This window comes from Rhineura floridana, chromosome 22, assembly GCF_030035675.1.
Source record: "Rhineura floridana isolate rRhiFlo1 chromosome 22, rRhiFlo1.hap2, whole genome shotgun sequence".
In the NCBI taxonomy this organism is placed as follows: domain Eukaryota; kingdom Metazoa; phylum Chordata; class Lepidosauria; order Squamata; family Rhineuridae; genus Rhineura; species Rhineura floridana.
The window spans coordinates 10660234-10680228 of NC_084501.1; the positions used below are offsets into that span (position 1 = coordinate 10660234).

General features: G+C 46.1%; 1 protein-coding gene across 1 annotated transcript in view; it reads left to right on the forward strand.

The window, feature by feature from the left end:
• Positions 1 to 19995, forward strand: part of LOC133375024 (trichohyalin-like) — a 37275-nt gene that overhangs the window by 17215 nt on the left and 65 nt on the right. The window contains exons 10-17 of the mRNA XM_061606476.1: positions 922 to 967; positions 2535 to 2587; positions 4607 to 4664; positions 7650 to 7725; positions 12226 to 12317; positions 13946 to 13999; positions 14473 to 14539; positions 16151 to 16326. Of these exons, the coding sequence (XP_061462460.1) occupies positions 922 to 967; positions 2535 to 2587; positions 4607 to 4664; positions 7650 to 7725; positions 12226 to 12317; positions 13946 to 13999; positions 14473 to 14539; positions 16151 to 16251 (547 nt within the window). The 3' untranslated portion in view covers positions 16252 to 16326. The remainder of the gene's footprint in view (positions 1 to 921; positions 968 to 2534; positions 2588 to 4606; positions 4665 to 7649; positions 7726 to 12225; positions 12318 to 13945; positions 14000 to 14472; positions 14540 to 16150; positions 16327 to 19995) is intronic.

Here is a 19995-nt window from a genome sequence, read left to right on the forward strand (position 1 = left end):
AATCAACTGGCATCACAATGACAACAGGCAACCCATTTTCACTTGCATAGAGCTGTGTGTGGTGCTCAAACCCTGATAATCAGCTGATCATCAGGGCTTCAAAATATTGTGCTGGGGTCTTTCAGCTGATTGTCGGGGCTTACAAACAGCTGTGCAGGGTGCTTTGTGCAGGGTTTTGCAGCTGTCGCCAGTGAGATGATCAGTGTCTTTTTGGTCCAGCCACATCTGTACTTGCTCCGCACCTGATGTCTTACATATAACATCAGTTGTAGGGCAGGGGCCGTGGCTTGGCCAAATACCTGGCAAATGAGGAACACTGGGGACCCTAATTAGGCCTACAGACCAGAAGTTCCCCACAACTGGTCAAGGCAAAAGGGAGAATCTCCCCTAGGCATCTGCCAATAAGTGTGGGAGCTGGAGGGGACAGAGGGGTCACCCACTCTGGAGGACTTCACACATTAGTATCGTGGTTGCCCTGTTAAAATGACATCGTGAATGCAAACTGCTGATGTTGTCATCTTTCACAGTTCAGCTCTCTCCTCAGATCTCTATAAGTTAGATCTCTGAGAAGGGCTGGCTACATCTCATCCCTGGCATACACACATATAAACGTCAGTGTGTGAGCAGTATTTCAGAACCTAGCATTTTACACACTTGATCTGCCGAGGTATGTTTTGAACTGTCAGTTACATACTGTAGGGCAAGCTCATGAAATTCACTGTCTGTGGATTCTGGTATGAACTGATCAGATCTGCACCCCCTGGATGGTGTCACCTAGTTCTCCTTCAGAATTTTGCGATTTGGACAGCTTGGGTTATCTCTGCAGTACCAGTCCTGGGACCCTGGCCAGCTAGAAAAGAACACGCTTTCTCTCGGAGAATAGGGTGCTTTTTTGACCTGGGCCTTTTTTCTCTTTTAAAGGTTACCCAAGACCATCAATGAGGATGTATGTGCCCCTGAGGATGAGGTAGGCCTGCGAATTTTATATTTTCTTTCACCTTTTCATCTCTGAATGGTAGGGTGTCTAGCACATCTAGATTTGGGAGTGGGTGGGTTGCAGGTTAGTAGTGGTACGTTTTGCAAAGTGTTGACCTGGAGACTCTGCCTGCCTCTTTTTGTTGTTGTTGTTGTTTGTTGGAGGATAGGGAGAGAATATGTAAGGGGATATTGGGTCATTGCTTCCATGCCTCAAATTATCTGTGTCTATTTCTACATACTTCTAAATGGTAAAAGTCTTCTGTCTGCACCGTGGGCCTGGCTGCTGATGTGAAGTATCCTGCTGGATCAAGCCATTTACTCCAGCATCTCATTCCCACAGTAGCCAACCAGATCCCTATGGGAAGCCCACAAGCAGGACAGGAGCGTGATAACGCTCTCCCACCCGTGTTCCCCAGGAACTAGTTTTCAGGGGCATATTGCCTCTGATACCAGAGGTAGAACATAGCCACCGTGGCTAGTAGTTATTGACAGCCTTATCCTCCATGAATTTGTCTAATCCCCTTTTAAAGCCTTCCAAGTTGGTGGTCATCCCTGGCTCTTGTGGGGACGAATTCCCTAGTTTAACCGTGCACTGTGTTTTGCTTGTCCTGAGACTCCCAACATTCAGCTTCACTGAGTGACCCCAGGCTGTCGTGTTGTGAGATAGGGGACATCCTTGGACGTGGCCAGATGCTATGTAAATTGGGGTTTGGTGGGGGTGGGATGGGCTGCCAAGGTGGGCTGGAGTAAAGATCAGTTGTTCAAGTTAACTAAAATTAAATACTGGACTTTATGGTCTTAATACAATACATTAAATGAATGAATGAATGAGCCCACTCTTTAGATCAGGGGAGGCTAAAACTATGACCCTGCAGATTAGGAGAAAGGGAAGAAATTGGATTCATTTCGCATTTAAAGGCAAACATACCTAATTCGCACTTTCTGAAACAACATGAGAACCCAAACACAGCCATTATTTGAAATTCATGCTTTTCTGAAGTTTGTGACGCAGTTCTGCAGCCAAGTAATGTGCGCAGAAATACATTTACTTGGATAAAGTGTGCGTAAAAAGTCACATATAGTGACAATAACATGCAAAAATGCATTCTGTTAGGGAAAATTGGTTTGCAAAGTTGTGTTTATTAAGAGAAATTCTCACTGAAATTCTGATGAATTTTCATGAGGACTTGAAAATTTGCAAACTGGTGTGGAAATGTGGAGAACTGAACTTAAGAATGGAAGAATGAGAAACCAAAAGTGACATATTCACCCATCAGATGTTGTTGGACTCCAACTCCCATCAGCCCCAGCCAGCATGGCCAAAGGGGAGGGATAATGGGAGTTGGAGTCCAGCATGTGGAGGCCACCAGGTTCCCTACTCCTGCTTTAGACTGTACTATATATCTTCTGACTCGCTTCACAATATGAAACACAAGCCCTTTGTGTGTGGGGGAAGGAAAGGTCTCCAGCTGAGTGAAGCCTTGGCACCCCTGGCACTGGTGGAGAAATTACGTTTTGCTGGAGAGTCCCTTCTCAATTGATAAATCTCATTACAGAAAAGTTCAGAAGGGGCAAAGGAGCCACAGGAAGAGAATCGCCCTTCGTCAAGGTATGAATTCTGCTCAGGGATTTTGCACCCACTTTCAAGTTCGTGGCAAAGATGCATCAACCAGCCTTGCCAAAAGTACAGGGGGGACAGCCATCTCCACAAGGCAGCTTCCAGTAAATGGGGGGAGGAATTTGGGATTTTGTGGGTCACCCCACATGGGAGGAGCTGAGCTCTTTCTGTTGGTACTTGGTCATTGCCTGGTCCTGCTGTGTTGGAAGAGGCATCTCCTCATCACATGACAAATGATAAGGAGAGAGATGTGCATTCTGGAAAACAGCAGAACGCAGGGATGAACACACAGATCCCGCACTCTGGTAATTTCATTTTTTTAAAAAAAGAAGAAACAAGATTCTAGCACTTAAGGTTTCTAAGGCAGACCTGAAAGAGTGTTTAGGCCAGATTCTCCATAACAATGGGCATATTTGCAAATGGGAAACTGTTGTGGGCAACACAGACAGACAGACACACACACCCCACACACACTGCCATAACTTACTCTATTGGTTACAACAGAATGCTACTTGGAAGCCTAATTTCAGTGGGGGGAGGAGACCCTGCGGGCACCAGGGAAGGCCTCCGCAGGCACACGGGCTCCCGGAGATGCCACATTCACAACCACTGGTTTCTGCAATGCCTGCTGAAATTTCAGAAGTCAGAATGGGAATAGAGGAAGCTGCCTCGTACTGCGACAGACCACTGATCCATCTAGTTCAATATTGTCTTTTAAACGTTCAATTGCTCAATTCTGCCGCCTTTATCATCCTATAGCTCTTGCTTCCATTCAGCTCTACGCCAAGCCACGCCCACCCAGTTCAATACTGTCAACACTGCCTGGCAGTGGCTCCCCAGGATTTACGGCAAAGGACATTTCTAGCCCTTCCTGGGGATGCCGGGGAATGAACCTGGGGTCTCCTGCATGCAAAACACATGCTCTGCTGCATCCCTTATAAACTCCCTACAAAAGCCTAGAAGGAGAAGATAATCCATAACATTATCATTGAGATAAGGAGGATTTCAAGTGGATCACTTGAAAATTGCTGACAATCTTGCTGGACCACTTAATTATTTTTCTGCCTGTTGTATCAATTGTAATGTGCTGTGTTAAGATGCTGTATGGGTTTAAATTGTCTTTTGTCGGCTTGTTTTATTTAGTATATAGTATTACAGTTTGCATTCCATAGAAATCAATTTGTAATACAATAAAATACAATATAAGAAATAAAAGAAGCAATAAAATACAATTAAAAATCAATATGAATATTTAATGTGGACATGCTGTAGACCACCTGTCTAAGCTCATGGACCACTGGTGGTCCATGGACCACAGTTTGGGAACCCCTGTCCCTGGCCATCGGCCATGCTTGTCGGGGTTGATGGGAGTTGTAGTTCAGTAACATCTGGAGAGGCAAAGGTTCCCCATCCCTGCTATAATGTGTTAGCTTTCTTTCACAGCTTGTCAGCTAAAAACACTTTTTCTTTCTCTCTTTCTTTCTCTCTTTCTCTTTTTCTTCCTTCCTTCCTTTCTCTCTTTCTCTCTTTCTCCCTTTCTCCCTTTCTCCCTTTCTCCCTTTCTCCCTTTCCCTTCCTTTCTTTCTTTCTTTCTTTCTTTCTTTCTTTCTTTCTTTCTTTCTTTCTTTCTTTCTTTCTTTCTTTCTCTCTTTCTCTCTTTCTCTCTTTCTCTCTTTCTCTCTTTCTCTCTTTCTCTCTTTCTCTCTTCTTCTTCTTCCTTCCTTCCTTCCTTCCTTCCTTCCTTCCTTTCTCTTTCTCTTTCTCTTTCTCTTTCTCTTTCTCTTTCTCTTTCTCTTCCTTTCTTTCTTCTTCTTTCTTCTCTTCTTTCTTTCTTTCTTTCTTTCTTCTTCTTTCTTTCTTTCTTTCTTTCTTTCTTTCTTTCTTTCTTTCTTCTTCTTCCTTTCTTCCTTTCTTCCTTTCTTCCTTTCTTCCTTCCTTCCTTCTTTCCTTTCTCTCTTTCTCTCTTTCTTCCTTCCTTTCTTTCTCCTCCCCCACCCTCATTGCTTCCAGCAATCCTGAGAGTGCAATGTCTAAATCTGCCAAGGTTTCTCCTGAGCAAAAAAAGAAGGTAGGAAGTGAATGACTGCAGAGAAATGTACACTTTTGGTATTCAAGACACTTCTGCCCACCTGCACCTTGGGCCCTGCTCTAGAGCATGTGAAACTGGGCATTTGCTGTGGTCCCCAAGCCAATTAATATCTTGCTGGTAGGATTAGACAGATTAACGGAGGATAACGCGATCAGTGGCTACTAGCCACGAAGGCTATGTTCTCCCTCCATGGTAAGAGGCAGCATGCTTCCAAACACCAGTTGCTGGAAACTGCAGGAAGGGAGAGTGCTCTCGCACTTGGGTCCTGCTTGCAGGCTTCCCATGGGCAACTGGTTGATCACTGTGAGAACAGGATGCTGGACTAGATGGGCCATTGGCCTGATCCAGCTGGCTGTTCTTACGGTTGTCTGTGGTCCTTCTCAGCAAAGTTAGTGTTGGCATCAAAACTTCAGAAGAGCCTGCCTGCTGGATTGGGCCAAAGGCCCATCTAGTCCAGCATCCTGTTCTTAACAGTGGTGAACCAGATGCCCAAATGGGACACCTTCAAGCAAGACCTGAGCACAACTATAATTCTCTCCACTTGCAATTCCCAGCCACTGGGATTCAGAGGCAGGCTGCCTCCCAACAGTAAACGCAGTCATTATGGCTAGTAGGCATTCTGGCATCCCTCAGCAGTTGCCAGGGCCGTAGCATAATCCTTACACAGCCTGCTGTTGATGACTCCCCAGGCTGGCCCCTTCCCCAGGAGCTCAGTTCATCATAAGATCTCAGGGTGGAGTGCAGTACAGATTCCCAAAATACATAAAACACTAAAACAATCAAATGAAAAACAACAGGCACTGTATAAACCTTGAAAAAGCAAAAGCCATAGAACTGCAGAATGGGCAGCTTACCTCCCTATATGAAGCACTAGTACCCCACAAATGCCTAGACAAACAAATGGGTCTTTACCTGGTACCAAAATAGAAAAAAGTGTCTGTGCTCTAGATGTGATGCTTCCATGGGGAGGACATTCCATAGACTGGGCAATGTCACTGAGAAAGCATTTTCCAGCATCATCGCAAAATGTACATCTCCCGGAGGTGGAAAATCGAGAATGGCCTCCCATGCTGATCTTAAGGAGGACAGATGTGGGGAACCTCAGAGCTGCGGGGAGGGGTCAAATGCAGCCCCCCAGGCCTTTTTGTCTGGACCTCAGGAGGACCTTCCGCAGCTATACACCCTCTCTCCCATACGTCCTCTCACCCCTCACCAGCCCTACTTCATACACTCCTTGAGTGTTTTTGCCTGATTGTGCCTCTTGCTTGCAAGGATGGAGGAGGGTGAGTGAGTGCATTTGTGCAAAGTAGGCTCTTGTATAAAGATAAAATTTATATTCTTGCTTGCTTCACTCGTTTTGCCTCTGGCCTCACCCACCACTGCCATATGGCCCCCAATAGGTTGCCCTGATGGGAATCTTGCCCTTGGTCTGAATAAGGTTCCTCACCCTGTCTTAGGAGTTTGGACTTAGGACACAGGCAGGCCAATACAGGGAGAGATGCTCCTTCAGGTATTTGGATTCTCTTGGTTGGCTGCTCTGTTGCGTCCCACTTCACCCCTCTGCCTTCTCCTCTTATGCAATGAAATGTCTTGCAGCTCCTTTGAGATGGGCAGCCATCTCAGGTTCAGTAGCAGCAGATGGAAGTGGCAGCATTATCAGCAAGGGCAAAGGTCAGCGAGTATGCTGCAAGCCGTGGAGCAGGGCTGGTTGCAGGTTTATGGGAACCCCCTAGCAGAGTCCCCTGACATTTGTGGTGAACTTACCTATTGGTAAGTGAACAGAAGATCTAAGTCACTTGCCGTTTTAAATAGTGCCAATGCTTCCCAATGTGGCATCATTCCAGGGCACATCAGGATTTTTTTTTTTTAAAGTAGAAACACCATTTTAATTTCTCACAGTGCACTGGAGCTATGCTACCTTGGGACTAATTAAAATGTGGTTTGATTTCCATGCTGCTTTTCCAACTGCCAAGTCGGCACTCAAAGTGCCTCACAATAACAACAAAAAATGAAGAAATGAAAACACTTCCTGATGCAAAAGAGATAAACAATAAAAGTACAAAAAATGAATCAGAACTATATAAAATAGCAAGATCACAAAATACAAAAGTCAATTGCATTGAATACATGCTAGGAACCCCAATTAACCCTGCAGCAAGAAACAATCAATGAAGCCACCCCTGCCTCTCACCTAGTGCCCACTCCCCCTGTCTCTCACCCAGAAGGACAGCTTCCACCAACTAATAGGCTCTCGCCCTATGGGGCAACAATCAGTTTCCTCTTCCAACCAGTCAACAGACCAAATAGCAGAGTTCAGCAGCGACCAAGATACTAAGTCGGGGACCGCAAAGTCACTGAAGCCAGACCATGTTCTCATTCTGATTCTGCACCTGAGGCTGGTGATCCCACAGCACCAAGGCCCATAGAGCCAGAGCTGGGACCCTCGTGAGCTTCTTCCTTTGGGCCCAAGGAACAGTATCTCCACACCTACTTTGACAGTCTAACAGCACAGGGAGTGCGCCAGGAGGAAGGCCAGGGTGTGCAGAAGAAGTGCCTGTCTGCAGGCCAAAGGGCTAGCCCTTTAAGGACCATAGTTTTCAAAAAGAGGGTGGAGCCTAGGAGAGGTGGGCTAAGGGCAGAGGCTCAAGAGGCCACAGTCCACTTCTACTCTCTATTGGAGCAAGTTGCTCGCTCTGTGGGGCTGTCTGGGCTTCTCTGCAAGAATAGAACAGGATACAAGCAGTGTACAGACCCAGACACCTGTGTAAGGATGCTCAAGGCCGGGATCAGTAATTCCTCAACAGGTACCTGAGAATGCTGAGTGTCGATGCTATTGTGGGTATATATATATATATATATATATTTAAATCTTGGTCTGCCTTGGCCGATAAAGTCTTGAAATTTTTTTTTGAGTGAACACATTTCTTTTCCTCGTCTTCCTGCTCCCACTCATTTGCCCAGCAGGTTGCAACAGCTCCAAAAGAACTCGGCGCCCATCCTCCCAAGAAACTTGAATGCGACTCCTTGTACTCATACCCAGGTAACTATGTAACAGGAGTGGGAATGAGGGAGAAATTCGGTTCAGTTCGCATTGAAAGCAAAAGCTATCAAATTGCACTTTCCCAAACGATCGAACCAAATTGCAGCCATCTTTTGAAATTCGCATCCATCCAGATTTGCAGTTCTCCAGCCAAGTAGTGTGTACGACAGTGCATATGCAAGGATAAAGTGTGCATGTATTAATGAAAACAGCACACATAAGTGCGTTATATAAAGGGAAACTGTTTTGCAAAAATGAATGTCAGGGAAAATTGCATACAAAAATGTGTATAATAGGATAAATTTGCACTAAAATGCTACTGAATTTTGATGAGGATTTTTTTTTTAATCCACAAACTGATGTGGAGAACTGAAGAGTGGAAAAATCAGAAACAGACAAACAAACTGATGGATGCGCCTATCCCTGCTGTCAAAACCTTCCTCTGGTTAAAGGGTTGCTAACTTTTGGCCCTCCTAGATGTTGCTGGACTACAACTCCCATCATCCTTGACTATTGGCCATTCTGGCTCAGGCTGATGGGAGCTGGGGTTCAACAACATCTGGAGGGCCACGGTCCCCACCTGTGCCCCAGTTCTACCCTAGGAGAAGGGAATTCCAAAGGGTAGGTGCCACTACACGAAAGGTCTACGTCCTATGTTTTGCGGAACTGCCCTCCTGATAAGGTGGTATCTGCAGGAAGCCTTCACCTACTGAGCATAGTGAAGGGATAAGACAATCTTTCAGGTATCCTGGTCCCAAGCTGTATAGGGCTTTGTACACCAAAACCAGAACCTTGAACTTAGCCCGATAGCTAATGAGCAGCCAGTGCAATTCTTTCAGCAGCGGGGTGATGTTGGCAATACCCTGCCCCAGTGAGCCGTTGTGCAGCCGCATTTTGCACTGGTTGCACCTTCTGGACCAGCCTCAAGGGCAGCCCCACATAGAGTGCATTACAGTAATCCAACCTGGATGTTACCAGTGCATGGACCACAATGGTCAAGCCAAACAGCTGCAGGTATCTTACCAGCCAAAGCTGGTAAAAGGCACTCCTAGCCACTCAGGTCACCTGGGCCTGTAGTGACAAAGATGGATCCAGGAGCACCCCCAGATTACTAACCTGCTCTTTCAGAGGGAGTACAACTGCATCCAAAGCAGGCAACCGACCAATTATCCGAACTCAGGAACCACCAACCCATAGTGTCTCCATCTTGCTAGGATTCAGACTTAGTTTATTGGCCCTCATCCAGCCCACCACCGAGTCTAGGCAGTACTCCAGGTTTTACACGGCCTCTCATAATTCAGATGTTGCAGAGAAATAGAGCTGGGTATCGTCAGCATACTGCTGACATCTTGCCCCAAATCCCCTGATGATTGCCCCCAAGGGCTTCATATAGATGTTAAACAGCATGGGGGACAAGATGGTACCCTGCAGCACCCCACAGCACAACTGCCAGGGGGCCGAAAGACAATCACCCAATGCTATTCTCTGAAAACAACCCTGAAGGTAGGATCAGAACTGCTGTAAAACAGTGCCTCCGATACCATCTCACCAAGTTGGTTCAGAAGGATACCATGCTCAGTAGTATCAAAAGCCAATGAGAGATTAAGTAAAGATAACAGGGTTGCACTCCCTCTGTCCTTCTCCTGATAAAGGTCATCCATCAGGGCGACCAAGGCCAATTCAGTCCCGTAATCGGGCCTGAACCCAGACTGGAATGGGTCAAGATAATCTTTCATCCAAGAGTACTTCCAATTGCTGCGCCACAACCCTCTTGATCACCTTCGCTAAAAAGGGGGTATTTGCGACTGGGTGGTAGTTGTCACAAACCAATGGGTCCAGGGTGGGCTTTTTCAGAAGCAGTCAGATCACCTCTTTCAGGTCAGCTGGAACCACTCCCTCCCACAATGATGCATTGACCACACCTTGGATCCACTCGGTCAAACCCCCTTGACAACCTTTAATAAGCCAAGAAGGGCAAGGGTCGAGAGGACGCATTGCTGGCCACATCGTCACAAGCACCTTGTCCACGGCATCAGACAGCATCAGCTGAAACCTGTCCCAAGAAGTTGTAGCAGACATTGCACTGGACACCTCATTGGGGACTACACTAGATGTGGATGGGGCATCAAGATTGCTACAAAGGCGAGCAACTTGACCCTCAAAGTGCCTTGCAAACAATTCACAGTGGGCCTCCGAAGAGTCTAAAACTCCAGTTCCTGGAGTTGATGTCAACAGTCCCCTGACAATACGGAAAAGCTCCAGTGGGTGGCTACTTGAGGATGTGATGGTGGCAGAGAAGTGGACCTTCTTCACCACCCTCACCGTCGCACAGTAGGCACAGTTATGATGTTTTACTCATGCCCAAACAGTCTCACAATACATCTTTCGCCACTTGCGCTCTAGCCATCGTCCAGCCTGTTTCATTGCCCTTAGCTCACTGGTGTACCAAGGTGCAAACCAGGCTCCACAATGCTGGAGAGGGTGCTCAAGGACAACCATGTCAAGAACCCAACACACCTCATTACACAGCCTGACAAGTGCTTCAACAGGGTCATCTGCTCTGTCTGAGAACTTCCTCAGGGCACTTAGGGATCCAGTGGAATCCATTAGTCTCCGGGAGTGGACCATCTTAATCTGTCCACCATCCCTCAGGGGAGGACCAGAGCTGTAAGTCTAACCTTCACCAGGAAGTGGTCTGACCATGACAATGGGATGACATCCACGCCCCCATCTCCAGATAACCCCTTCCATCTGGAGCAAAAACCAAATTGAGGGTGTGCGTCAGGCCGGTGACAACTTATTTATTTATTTAATTAATTAATTAAGCTTATATACCGCCCGACTAGCAACAGCTCTCTGGGCGGTGAACATTAAAAATACAATAAAAATAACACAAAACTGTACACAAAACTGTACAGTCTAAAATCAAAATATAATAATGTAGAATTAACAGGAATTAAAATGCCTCAGAGAAGAGAAAGGTTTTAACCTGGTGCCGAAAAGATGATAGTGTCGGCGCCAGGCGCACCTCCTCGGGCAGACCATTCCATAGTTCGGGGGCCACCACTGAGAAGGCCCTAGATCTTGTCACCACTCTCCGGGCTTCCCTATGAGTCGGAACCCGGAGGAGGGCCTTCGTAGTAGACCGTAGTGTACGAGCCGGTTCATAGCGGGAGAGGCGTTCCGACAGATATCGTGGTCCCGCGCCGTATAAGGCTTTATAGGTAAGTACCAACACTTTGAATCTGGCCCGGAAGCATATTGGAAGCCAGTGCAAACGGGCTAGCACAGGTGTTATATGCTCAGACCGCTTAGTTCACCGCCCAGTTTTATGTTCACCGCCCAGAGAGCTATTGCTAGTCGGGCGGTATATAAATTTAATAAATAATAAATAAAATAATAATAAAGTTCTTGTTAGCAGTCTGGCCGCCACATTTTGCACTAGCTGTAGCTTCCGAATTGAGACAGTCCAGTGGTTGTTATGGAGGCCATGACGTCCTGAGCCAGAACACTAGAGGCAGCCTCAGCAGGGACATTGAAATCACCATGACTATCATTCTGGGCTCCTCCAATACCACAGCTGAGACAGCCTCCATCAGTTCAGTTAGAGAAGCTACCGGGCAGCAGAGTAGATGGTACACCAGCAGCAATCCTAGTTTACTGTCTCCTTGGTCTGACACCAAGATGTAGGCCCTCATAGCCAGCTCCAAGACAGAGTGGTTTCCTGGTGACAGATGAAAGTTCTGTAGACCACAGCAACCCCTCCCCCTCATATCTGCAGCCTGTGCTGGCATTGCACCGAGTAACCAGGTGGGCAAAGTTGGGTCAGATCAACTCCTCCCAGCTCACCCACCAGGTCTCAGTAGTGCACACCAAATTGGCACCCTCATCCATGATCAAATCATGGATGCGTGTGATCTTACTGTGTACTGATCTGGCATTAAACAACAGCACACACTTGCAAGTGGGCACAGCAGATGTGCAACGAGGAACCCGTCCATGGGAGGAGTGGGAGCGAGGAACAAGGCATAGATAGCCTTGCCTTTGACTTCTGTGGTAGCTCACCACCTCTCCTTGGCTATATACCTATAAATATATAAATAAATTACCTCCCACTACCCAAGATCACTGAAATTTTATGGACGGCATGCGAACCAAAACGCAGCCATCCTTCTGAATTTGTATTTCTCTGAATTTTGCAGTGCAGTTTTAAAACGTCATAATGTGTACAAAATCCATATACTGGGGTAAAATGTGCATATATGAATGAAAGTAACATGCAAACATGAATTCTGTCAGGGAAAATTGGTCTGCAAAAATGTGTGTATTAGGAGAAACACATTAGTTTTCGTAAGGACTTTAAAACAAATTATATGCTGATGCCAAAATGTGGAGAATTGAATTTAGGATTGGGAAAAACAAGAAACTGAAATTAACAGATTTGCCCATCCCTACACTAAACCCAGCTTCTAACCTCTTGTTTCCTTTCACCCTGGCTAGGAATGGGGAGCTCTGTCTGGAACATGGGGCAACGAATCTCCCACTGGCGGACAGCCCACCAACGTGGGTATCAAGTGGACCAGTTTACTCAGGTGTGTGCCGTTATGGCTAAGATAATGAGCAGTGGGGTCCACTTAGGGAGAGGGGAAGAAAGATGGACAGCCCCTGCCATTAAGCAGACTGGGACAGCACAGCACCTGTTTGTGCATTTGGGGAGAGTGCTGTTGAAACGTGATTGCAGAAATGTTCAGAAGGGGCAGAAGAGCCACAGAAAGAGGATCGTCCTTCAAGGTAGGAATCCTGCTCAACTATTTTGTGCCCACTTTCAAATTTGTGGCAAAGATGTGCTAATCAGCCTTGCCCAAAGTACAGTGGAGAGAGCCATCTCCACAAGGTATCTTCCAGTAAATTGGGGGGGGGGATTTGGGATTTTGTGGGTTACCCCACATGGGAGGAGCTGAGCTCTTTCTGTTGGTACTTGGTCATTGCCTGGTCCTGCTGTGTTGGAAGAGGCATTTCCTCATCACATGCTGATATTTAACACCATTGGGGAAGGACACCATTTGATTTTTTCCCCTTAGGCGTCAAAATCTTGAACTGCCTTCCAGATTTGGGGTGGGGAAAAAGAATTGTGGGTCTCTGAATTTAACACGATTGATAGATTGTCCCCCGTGTTACAGAGGCCTGACCGTCCTCAACCAGAAGTTGGGCATTTAGTGTCGGTGGTCCCATGCTGTGAAGCACTCTTCCAGCAGAGATTGGGGAAAAAGAATTGTGGGTCTCTGAATTTAACACGATTGATAGATTGTCCCCCGTGTTACAGAGGCCTGACCGTCCTCAACCAGAAGTTGGGCATTTAGTGTCGGTGGTCCCATGCTGTGAAGCACTCTTCCAGCAGAGATTCGGCAGGCACCCTCACTTTTGAATTTCAGGCATCTCTTGAAGTTGTCTTTGTACCGACAGGCCAATGCAGCTGTTTAAAATGTCTCTTGAGTAGCCAGTCATTTTAATTACTGTTGTGTATTGCTTTTAAATGTTTTTATGGTACTGTACACTGCCCTGATGTTTTGCAAGAAGGTGGAATATAAATACTTTAAATAAATACATAGTGAGTGTAGCATTGTCAAGGAGAGCCTATATCTAAAATAGGGGATGGAACCTGGGTACTAAATAAAGATGGGGAAGAAATTTGATTCAGTTCGCATCTAAAGGTGAATCTACCAAATTTGTACTTCCTGAAACAATACACAAACCAAAATAAAGCTATCTTTCCAAATTTGCACTTTTCTGAATTTTGTGGTGCAGTTCTCCAACCAAACAGTGTTTACAAAAATTCATACATTGGGGGCAAGTGTGCATAAAAATGAATATATTCATGAAAATAGCATATTAAAATGCAGTATACATCACTTAGAGACTGTTATAGTTAAGCGGTATATAAATTGCCCAAATAATAAATTATATCAGGGAAAACTGCTTGCAAAAATGTGTACATCAGTCAAAACTGCATACAAAAATGTGTTTATTAAAACTCTGATGGAAGTTTCATGAGGATTTAAAAAAAAACACAAATTGCTGTAGAAATGTGGAGAACCCAACTGAAGGCTGGAAAAATGGAATACTGAAAACTGAAATCCTTCCATCCCTAGTACCATGGAACTTTGAGAAGGTGGAGACTGCCAACCTATAATTGAATGGACTTTTTTTTCTTTCCTCCTAGGATAAAAGTTACAAGCAAAGACTTGTGAAACATGAGCGGGACATCAAGACAGCTGTAAGTCTCTTTCACCAACTCCCCTTATATCAAAATCAGTTGGGGATCTATACAAGAAGCTCAAAGTGGTGCACTGTACATGGTTTTCCCTTCCCCTTTTTATTTTTATTGATTTGGGACCTCTTTACTAAATAATACTGTTTTATTCTTTTTTATGTTTGCTTTAGGTAGACTATGTATTTGTATGTTTTTTTACAGTTGTTAAGTCACTTTGAGGCATTTCATGTAGTAAGAATTGAATAATTGTAATAAATAATAATGAATGAATATTTAATCATAATTATACAACCATTAATAGTATAGTTTTCAGAATATTCAAATTCAGAAGATTTAAAATTGGGGGCAGGGGGAAGAATTGTTGTATTTCAAAAGAAGGCAAAATATAACCTTGAGGGTGGGTGGGTGAGTGGAAGAACTATTTGAGAACTTTGAACCTATTTCCCTAATCCTTCTCTATCATCCCCGTTCCTTAGATGCCCTTGCCTCTCCAGGAAGTGATGGAGGAAGAGGTGTTGGCCATCTTAATGGAAACCCTGTTTGGTAAGGAACTGAGGAGGGTGCAAGGGATGGTATATTGCAAGGCAGGTTCACTTCTGTGTTTACAAAGACACATTGCCCTCTCAGTGGGATTCCTGTCGATGAAGTTAGGTCGTCACTTCTGCATCACCTCCCAAAAAAGGGACAAGGATTCATATAAAATGTGTACATGCTAATTTATATGTATAGGTGTAAATTTAGCTAATTTATATGTATAGGTGTAAATTTAGCTAATTTATATGTATAGGTGTAAATTTAGCTAATTTATATGTATAGGTGTAAATTTAGAAAATTAGAAATGATTGCTGCCATTTATTGATTGATTTCATTTACATACCACCTTTCCTCCCAGGAGCTCAAAGTGGTATACATGGTTTTCCCTTTCCCTTTTTATCCTCACAACAACCTTGTGAGGTAGGTTAGGTTGAGACACAGTGATTAGCCCCCAAGGTCACTTAGTGAGCTTCATGACTGAGTGGGGATTCAAACCCTGGCCTTCCAGGTCATAGTCCAACACTCAGTCTAACCATTACACCACACTGGCATAAAATATATCTAGTAGACATAAAAGATATCTTGCCATAATGGGGAAGTCTGTGAGCAGGCAGCTTGCCTAGTCTGCCATCCAGGTGCTCAGTGGTGATGGGCAATTTCAAGGCCCTCTCTTTCGACGATTCATTATCATAAAACGGGGCTTGGACCAGGTAGCTCTTCAAAAAAAGCACATGTGTGGAACCTTGGACTCTCCAGATGTTTCTGAACTACAGCTCCCATCCTCCCTGGCCATTGGCTGTGCTTGCTGGTGCTGATGAGAGTTGTAGTTCAGCAACATCTGGAGGGCCAAAGGTTCCCTCCCAGCCTTTAAACAGAGGGCTGTCCTCTGTAAAGTAGGACACATGGCCATCCTATCGGGAAGGCATGTTTTGAAGGCCCTTGGACATAGGAAGGGGCCTTATACTGAGCCAGACTATTTGTCCATTGCACTCAGTACTGTCTACACTGACAGGCAGAGACTATCCAGGCGTTTCAGATAGGGCTCTCTCCCAGCCCTACCTGGAGACACCAGGGACTGAATCTGGGACATTTTACTATGCAAAGCATGTGCTCTAGCATTGAGCTATGTCTCTTCTCTGAGACATAAAATGAGTCCTCATGGCTCCATCTAGCTCAGTATTGTCTACACTGAGTGGCAGTGGCTCTTTGGGGTTTTATGCAGGGAGTCTCTCTCTGCCCTATCTGGAGATGCCAGGGACTGAATCTGGGACCTGCATACAAAACAGGTGCTCTTCCACTCAGCTATGAGACATCCTCAGTGCATCCCCTCCTCCCTCAGTCTGGGTTCCCTACTTGCTGCCAGTTGCTGCTTCTCTGTTGGCCACTGTGTCTAAATGCCTGATCCAACAGCCAGGCTCTTCTGACATTCTTACGCTTGTGGGAATGGCTTTCCTGCAGAGGTGTGGCCTTCATCTCAGAGAGGCAGAGCAAGGTGCCTGCAGACTCAAGAAACTTATGCTCTTCAACACGTCACATTGTGATGTGATGGTGGAAAAAGTGGAGAGATGTAATATGCAACACTGACCTTGCTCTTCCCTCCACTCTGCCACCCCACTGCAGCCTACCAGCACAAATTAGGACCGGTGCACCCCCTAACTGTCCAGATGGAGCAGCAGGTGGACAATCTTCACTTCCAACTGCAGGGAAGAGGAGCGTTTTGAGTAAAGATGCTGTGCAAAAGAAGCCCATCCAACCTCTTGCGCATCTCCACCCCAACCCTGAAACCACCAGCAGTGGTGAGAAGTGGGAACAAAACAAGTAAATTTATACCTGCTTTTCAAACTGCATTGTCCAATAGTCCTTTCTTGGGTTTTTTCCCTGTGGGCTGGGGAAGACTGAAAGAGAGGATCCCCTTGGTGCAGGACTTGTGTGTATGCTGCAATTTTGTGAGAGTGCAGAATTGTATTTAGTTCCATGTTTATGTCCCCATTTTTTCACGCGAGCCTTAACGCAGCAGCTTACAGTAACTTAATGAGTACAGACATTATTTGGAAAACAGTGGTGATCGTTAAGCAACAATATCATAAAGGCAAGCTAACTACGATTGCAAAAAACTGCAGGGGGCAGGGGCAGTTAAAAATAAGGGGGGACAAAAAAGAATATGGTATTGGATGCAGAATTCAACCTTTGTTATTAAGTTTTTGTTGAACATTTAAAGCACATTACTTCCCTCAAAGAGTACTGGGAACTGTAGTTTGCCCCTCACATAGCTACGATTCCCAGAACCCTTAACAAACTACAGTTCCCAGGATTTTGGGGGGTGGGATCATGTGCTTTAAATGTATGGTGTGTACGCTGCCCAAGTTTCCAACCTTTATGGCTTCAGACATATGCTTGGAAATGTATAAGCAATGCTTGATAAAACCTCAGGTGGCAGGGAGGGAGGTGGTTGGCATTGCTTCCCTGCTGGGGCCCTTTTGTGCTGCTGAGGCATTGCTTTTACACAAATTGTGGAAATGGCATTAAAAGTGAATATTCCACATACCACTTCATATTGTGCTATGTCATCCAGCAATGCCCTTCCTCTTGGCCAAGATCCTACTATATTTTGGACTACAACTCCCGTCAGCCCAGCCAGCATGGCCAATGGTTAGGGATGATGGGAGTTGTAGTCCAGCAATATCTGGAGGGCACCAGGCTCACAGTAAGTTGCATTCACAAAGATCCTTTTCAGTGTTAATTAAAAGCTGACCGTTGGCTGGTTCTGCCCATTTTATTGCTTGCTGTTCAGCTTGGCAGAGGGAATTAGTAATTCATTCCCCCTAGTCAGCTTCCGTTCCATAGGGAGAGTGGAGAGGTGCTTTAATTCCTTGCATTACCTTTTCTTCTTTCAATATAGCTCCTTCCTCTTCCCATGACTAGCAAAGCCAGAATACATTATACAAAATAAAGAGGTCACCAGGTGCACCTCTTGGAAGAGGGAATTTCAGGGACAGGATGCCAAAACAGAAGAGGTCTTCTTTCACCATTCACCGTCATCCACCTCCATCTTCATCCGATGCAACTCAGAAGGTAGCAGGATGAGCAGGGGCCTCAGTGGCTGATTTTTCACACCCAGGGTGATTCATACAGGAACAGGCAGTGCTGGCTCCTCCTCTGAAGCTGCATCCAGTTTTGGGCCTCTGGCTGCACGCGTGGACCAACCCTGCCAATCTGCGTTTGTTCACTCACAGGCGGGCAGCATGCCTCCCATGAGCCAGTCTGCAAGGCTATGTTAAACACTTAGGCCAAGGGTGGGGAACCTCAGGCCTAGGGAACGGATGTGGCCCTCCAAGTCTTTCTATGTGGCCCTTGGAATTCTCCCCAGCCCCCACCCTTCGCTTGACCCTGCTTTATACTCTCCATGCGTGCTTTTGCCTGGCTAGAATGCATCCTTGAACTCTGCTAACACCTCTTGCTTCCCTGAATGGGGGATAAAAGGGATGTGTGAATGTGTGTTGAAACTAGCCTAGTGTACAAAGGTAAAAATTTACATTCATTGCTCTTCCCTCTTTTGCCTCGGGCCCTGCCTCCCACCACTAGCATGTGGCTCCCAGAAGGGGGGAAATGGGCCTCAAGCTGGAAAAAGGCCCCCTCCACCGACTTAGGCCATGATCCAAAGAATGGTGCAGTTAGTTCTGTGCACTTGAAAAGGTGTGTGTGTGTTCTTCCTCGTGGAGCAAACCCCTTTGGAAAGGATAGGGAGATTTCAAGAGCAGTTTGTGCTGTGTGCCATGCCATGGGTACTCAATGTTCAAAGACAACATGTGGAGGCCTCAAAGGGGCCTTGGGCAGGAGAAAAGGCAAGACCACAGAGTTGCACTTGATAATTTTAATTCATTCACCCAACAAAATTGATTATAGATGCTTTGGCTGAACTAGACCCTTTCTTTTTTAAAAAAAATAAATGCTTGGAAGCTTTAGGCTCTGGACATGGATATATTTATGATCATTCCTTCAATTTCCAATGGTCCAGCAGTGAGTGACATTATTTTTTTCATCAAAACAGCACTACCCACACACAAGAAGGAAGTAACGGTGTGCTTTGGGGAACTCCAAGGTTTGCAGAAATACCCCCAAACAGCTCAACGAAGACTGAGTGTGCTTAGTAGCCATGAACAGCTGACTGACTCCTGGGGCGGGGGCAGAGTTTTTTGAGGGCAAGTGAAACTCCTTTCCCCAAAACTTCTTGGCTCTGCCTAAATCCTCCTTAGGTTAGGGTTCTACCAAAATGCGGGGGGGGGGTTGAGATCAGTGATATGCCACCTCCTTAGTTCAGTACATCTCCTTGGTCCCATGTCCTAATCCAGACCCCTAGAAAGAACGTAAGAAGAGTTGACTGCTGGATCGGGACAATGGCCCAATCTAGTCCAGCATCCTCTTGACATAGTGGCCAGGCAGATGCCTCTGGGAAGCCCACAAGCAGGACCTGAGCATAACAGCAGCTGTCCCCACTTGCGATTCCCAGCAACTGGTCTCCAGAGGCACACTGTTTCCAGTCAGCTGACCAATGCTGCTCTCCAACCAGATACCCAATAGGAAGCCCACAGGGAGGATCTGAGCACAACAGCACTCTCCCCACTTGTGATTCACCAGCAACCGGTATCCAGAGGGAGAACATAGCCATTGTGGCTAGTAGCCCCTGATGCCTTCTTCTCCATGATTTGCCCAATCCTGTTTTAAAGCCATCCAAGTTGGTGGCCGTTGCTTCAACCTGTGGGAGTGAAGTCCACAGTTAAACTGTGTGCTCTCATGTGAAGAACTCAGTGTCGGGCACGGAGATGCTCAGAGGACTCTGCGTCTCCATCTGTGCCATATTTACACACAGCTCCGAGACCACAAAGCTCCACTCTCAAATATTTACCTGTAGCTGAGCTGAGCCCCCCCCTCCCCTCTGTCTGCTTTCCTTCCTATCTCTCCCTCCTTTCCCCCACTCTCATAACAAACACACAGTCTTGTTTATCTGGCCGCTCTATGTTCTCCTTTCCTGATCAAGGAAGCCTTTGTCTGTCAACCTGCTTCTCCACATGCCACTCTGCCCTCTGTTTGCACTTGTTGCCCCTGAGCCAAACCTTTAGCAGGCACTCGGTTGTGAGTGAGTGAGTGAGTGAGTGTGTGCGTGTGTGCGTGTGGCCAGATCCCAAGGACTGTGGGGGGTTTTCTCCTAAGAAAACTAAAGTGGTTTCGAGAGATCCCAGGTTAGACGGATCTCTGCCCTTTGTGTGGGGCTTGACCTGAGCCATGTGAATCACCTAGAGCACATGCATGAGGCTGACACACTGAAAACACATGACTGAATCTTAAATGGGAGAATACCTCTGAGCATATGTTGAGAGCCATTCTTATACCGCAGAGCAATCACCCTCGGGGCCCTACACAAGGGCGTCTAGGACACAAGGGGTCTGGCCTGACTTCAGTCACAGTGT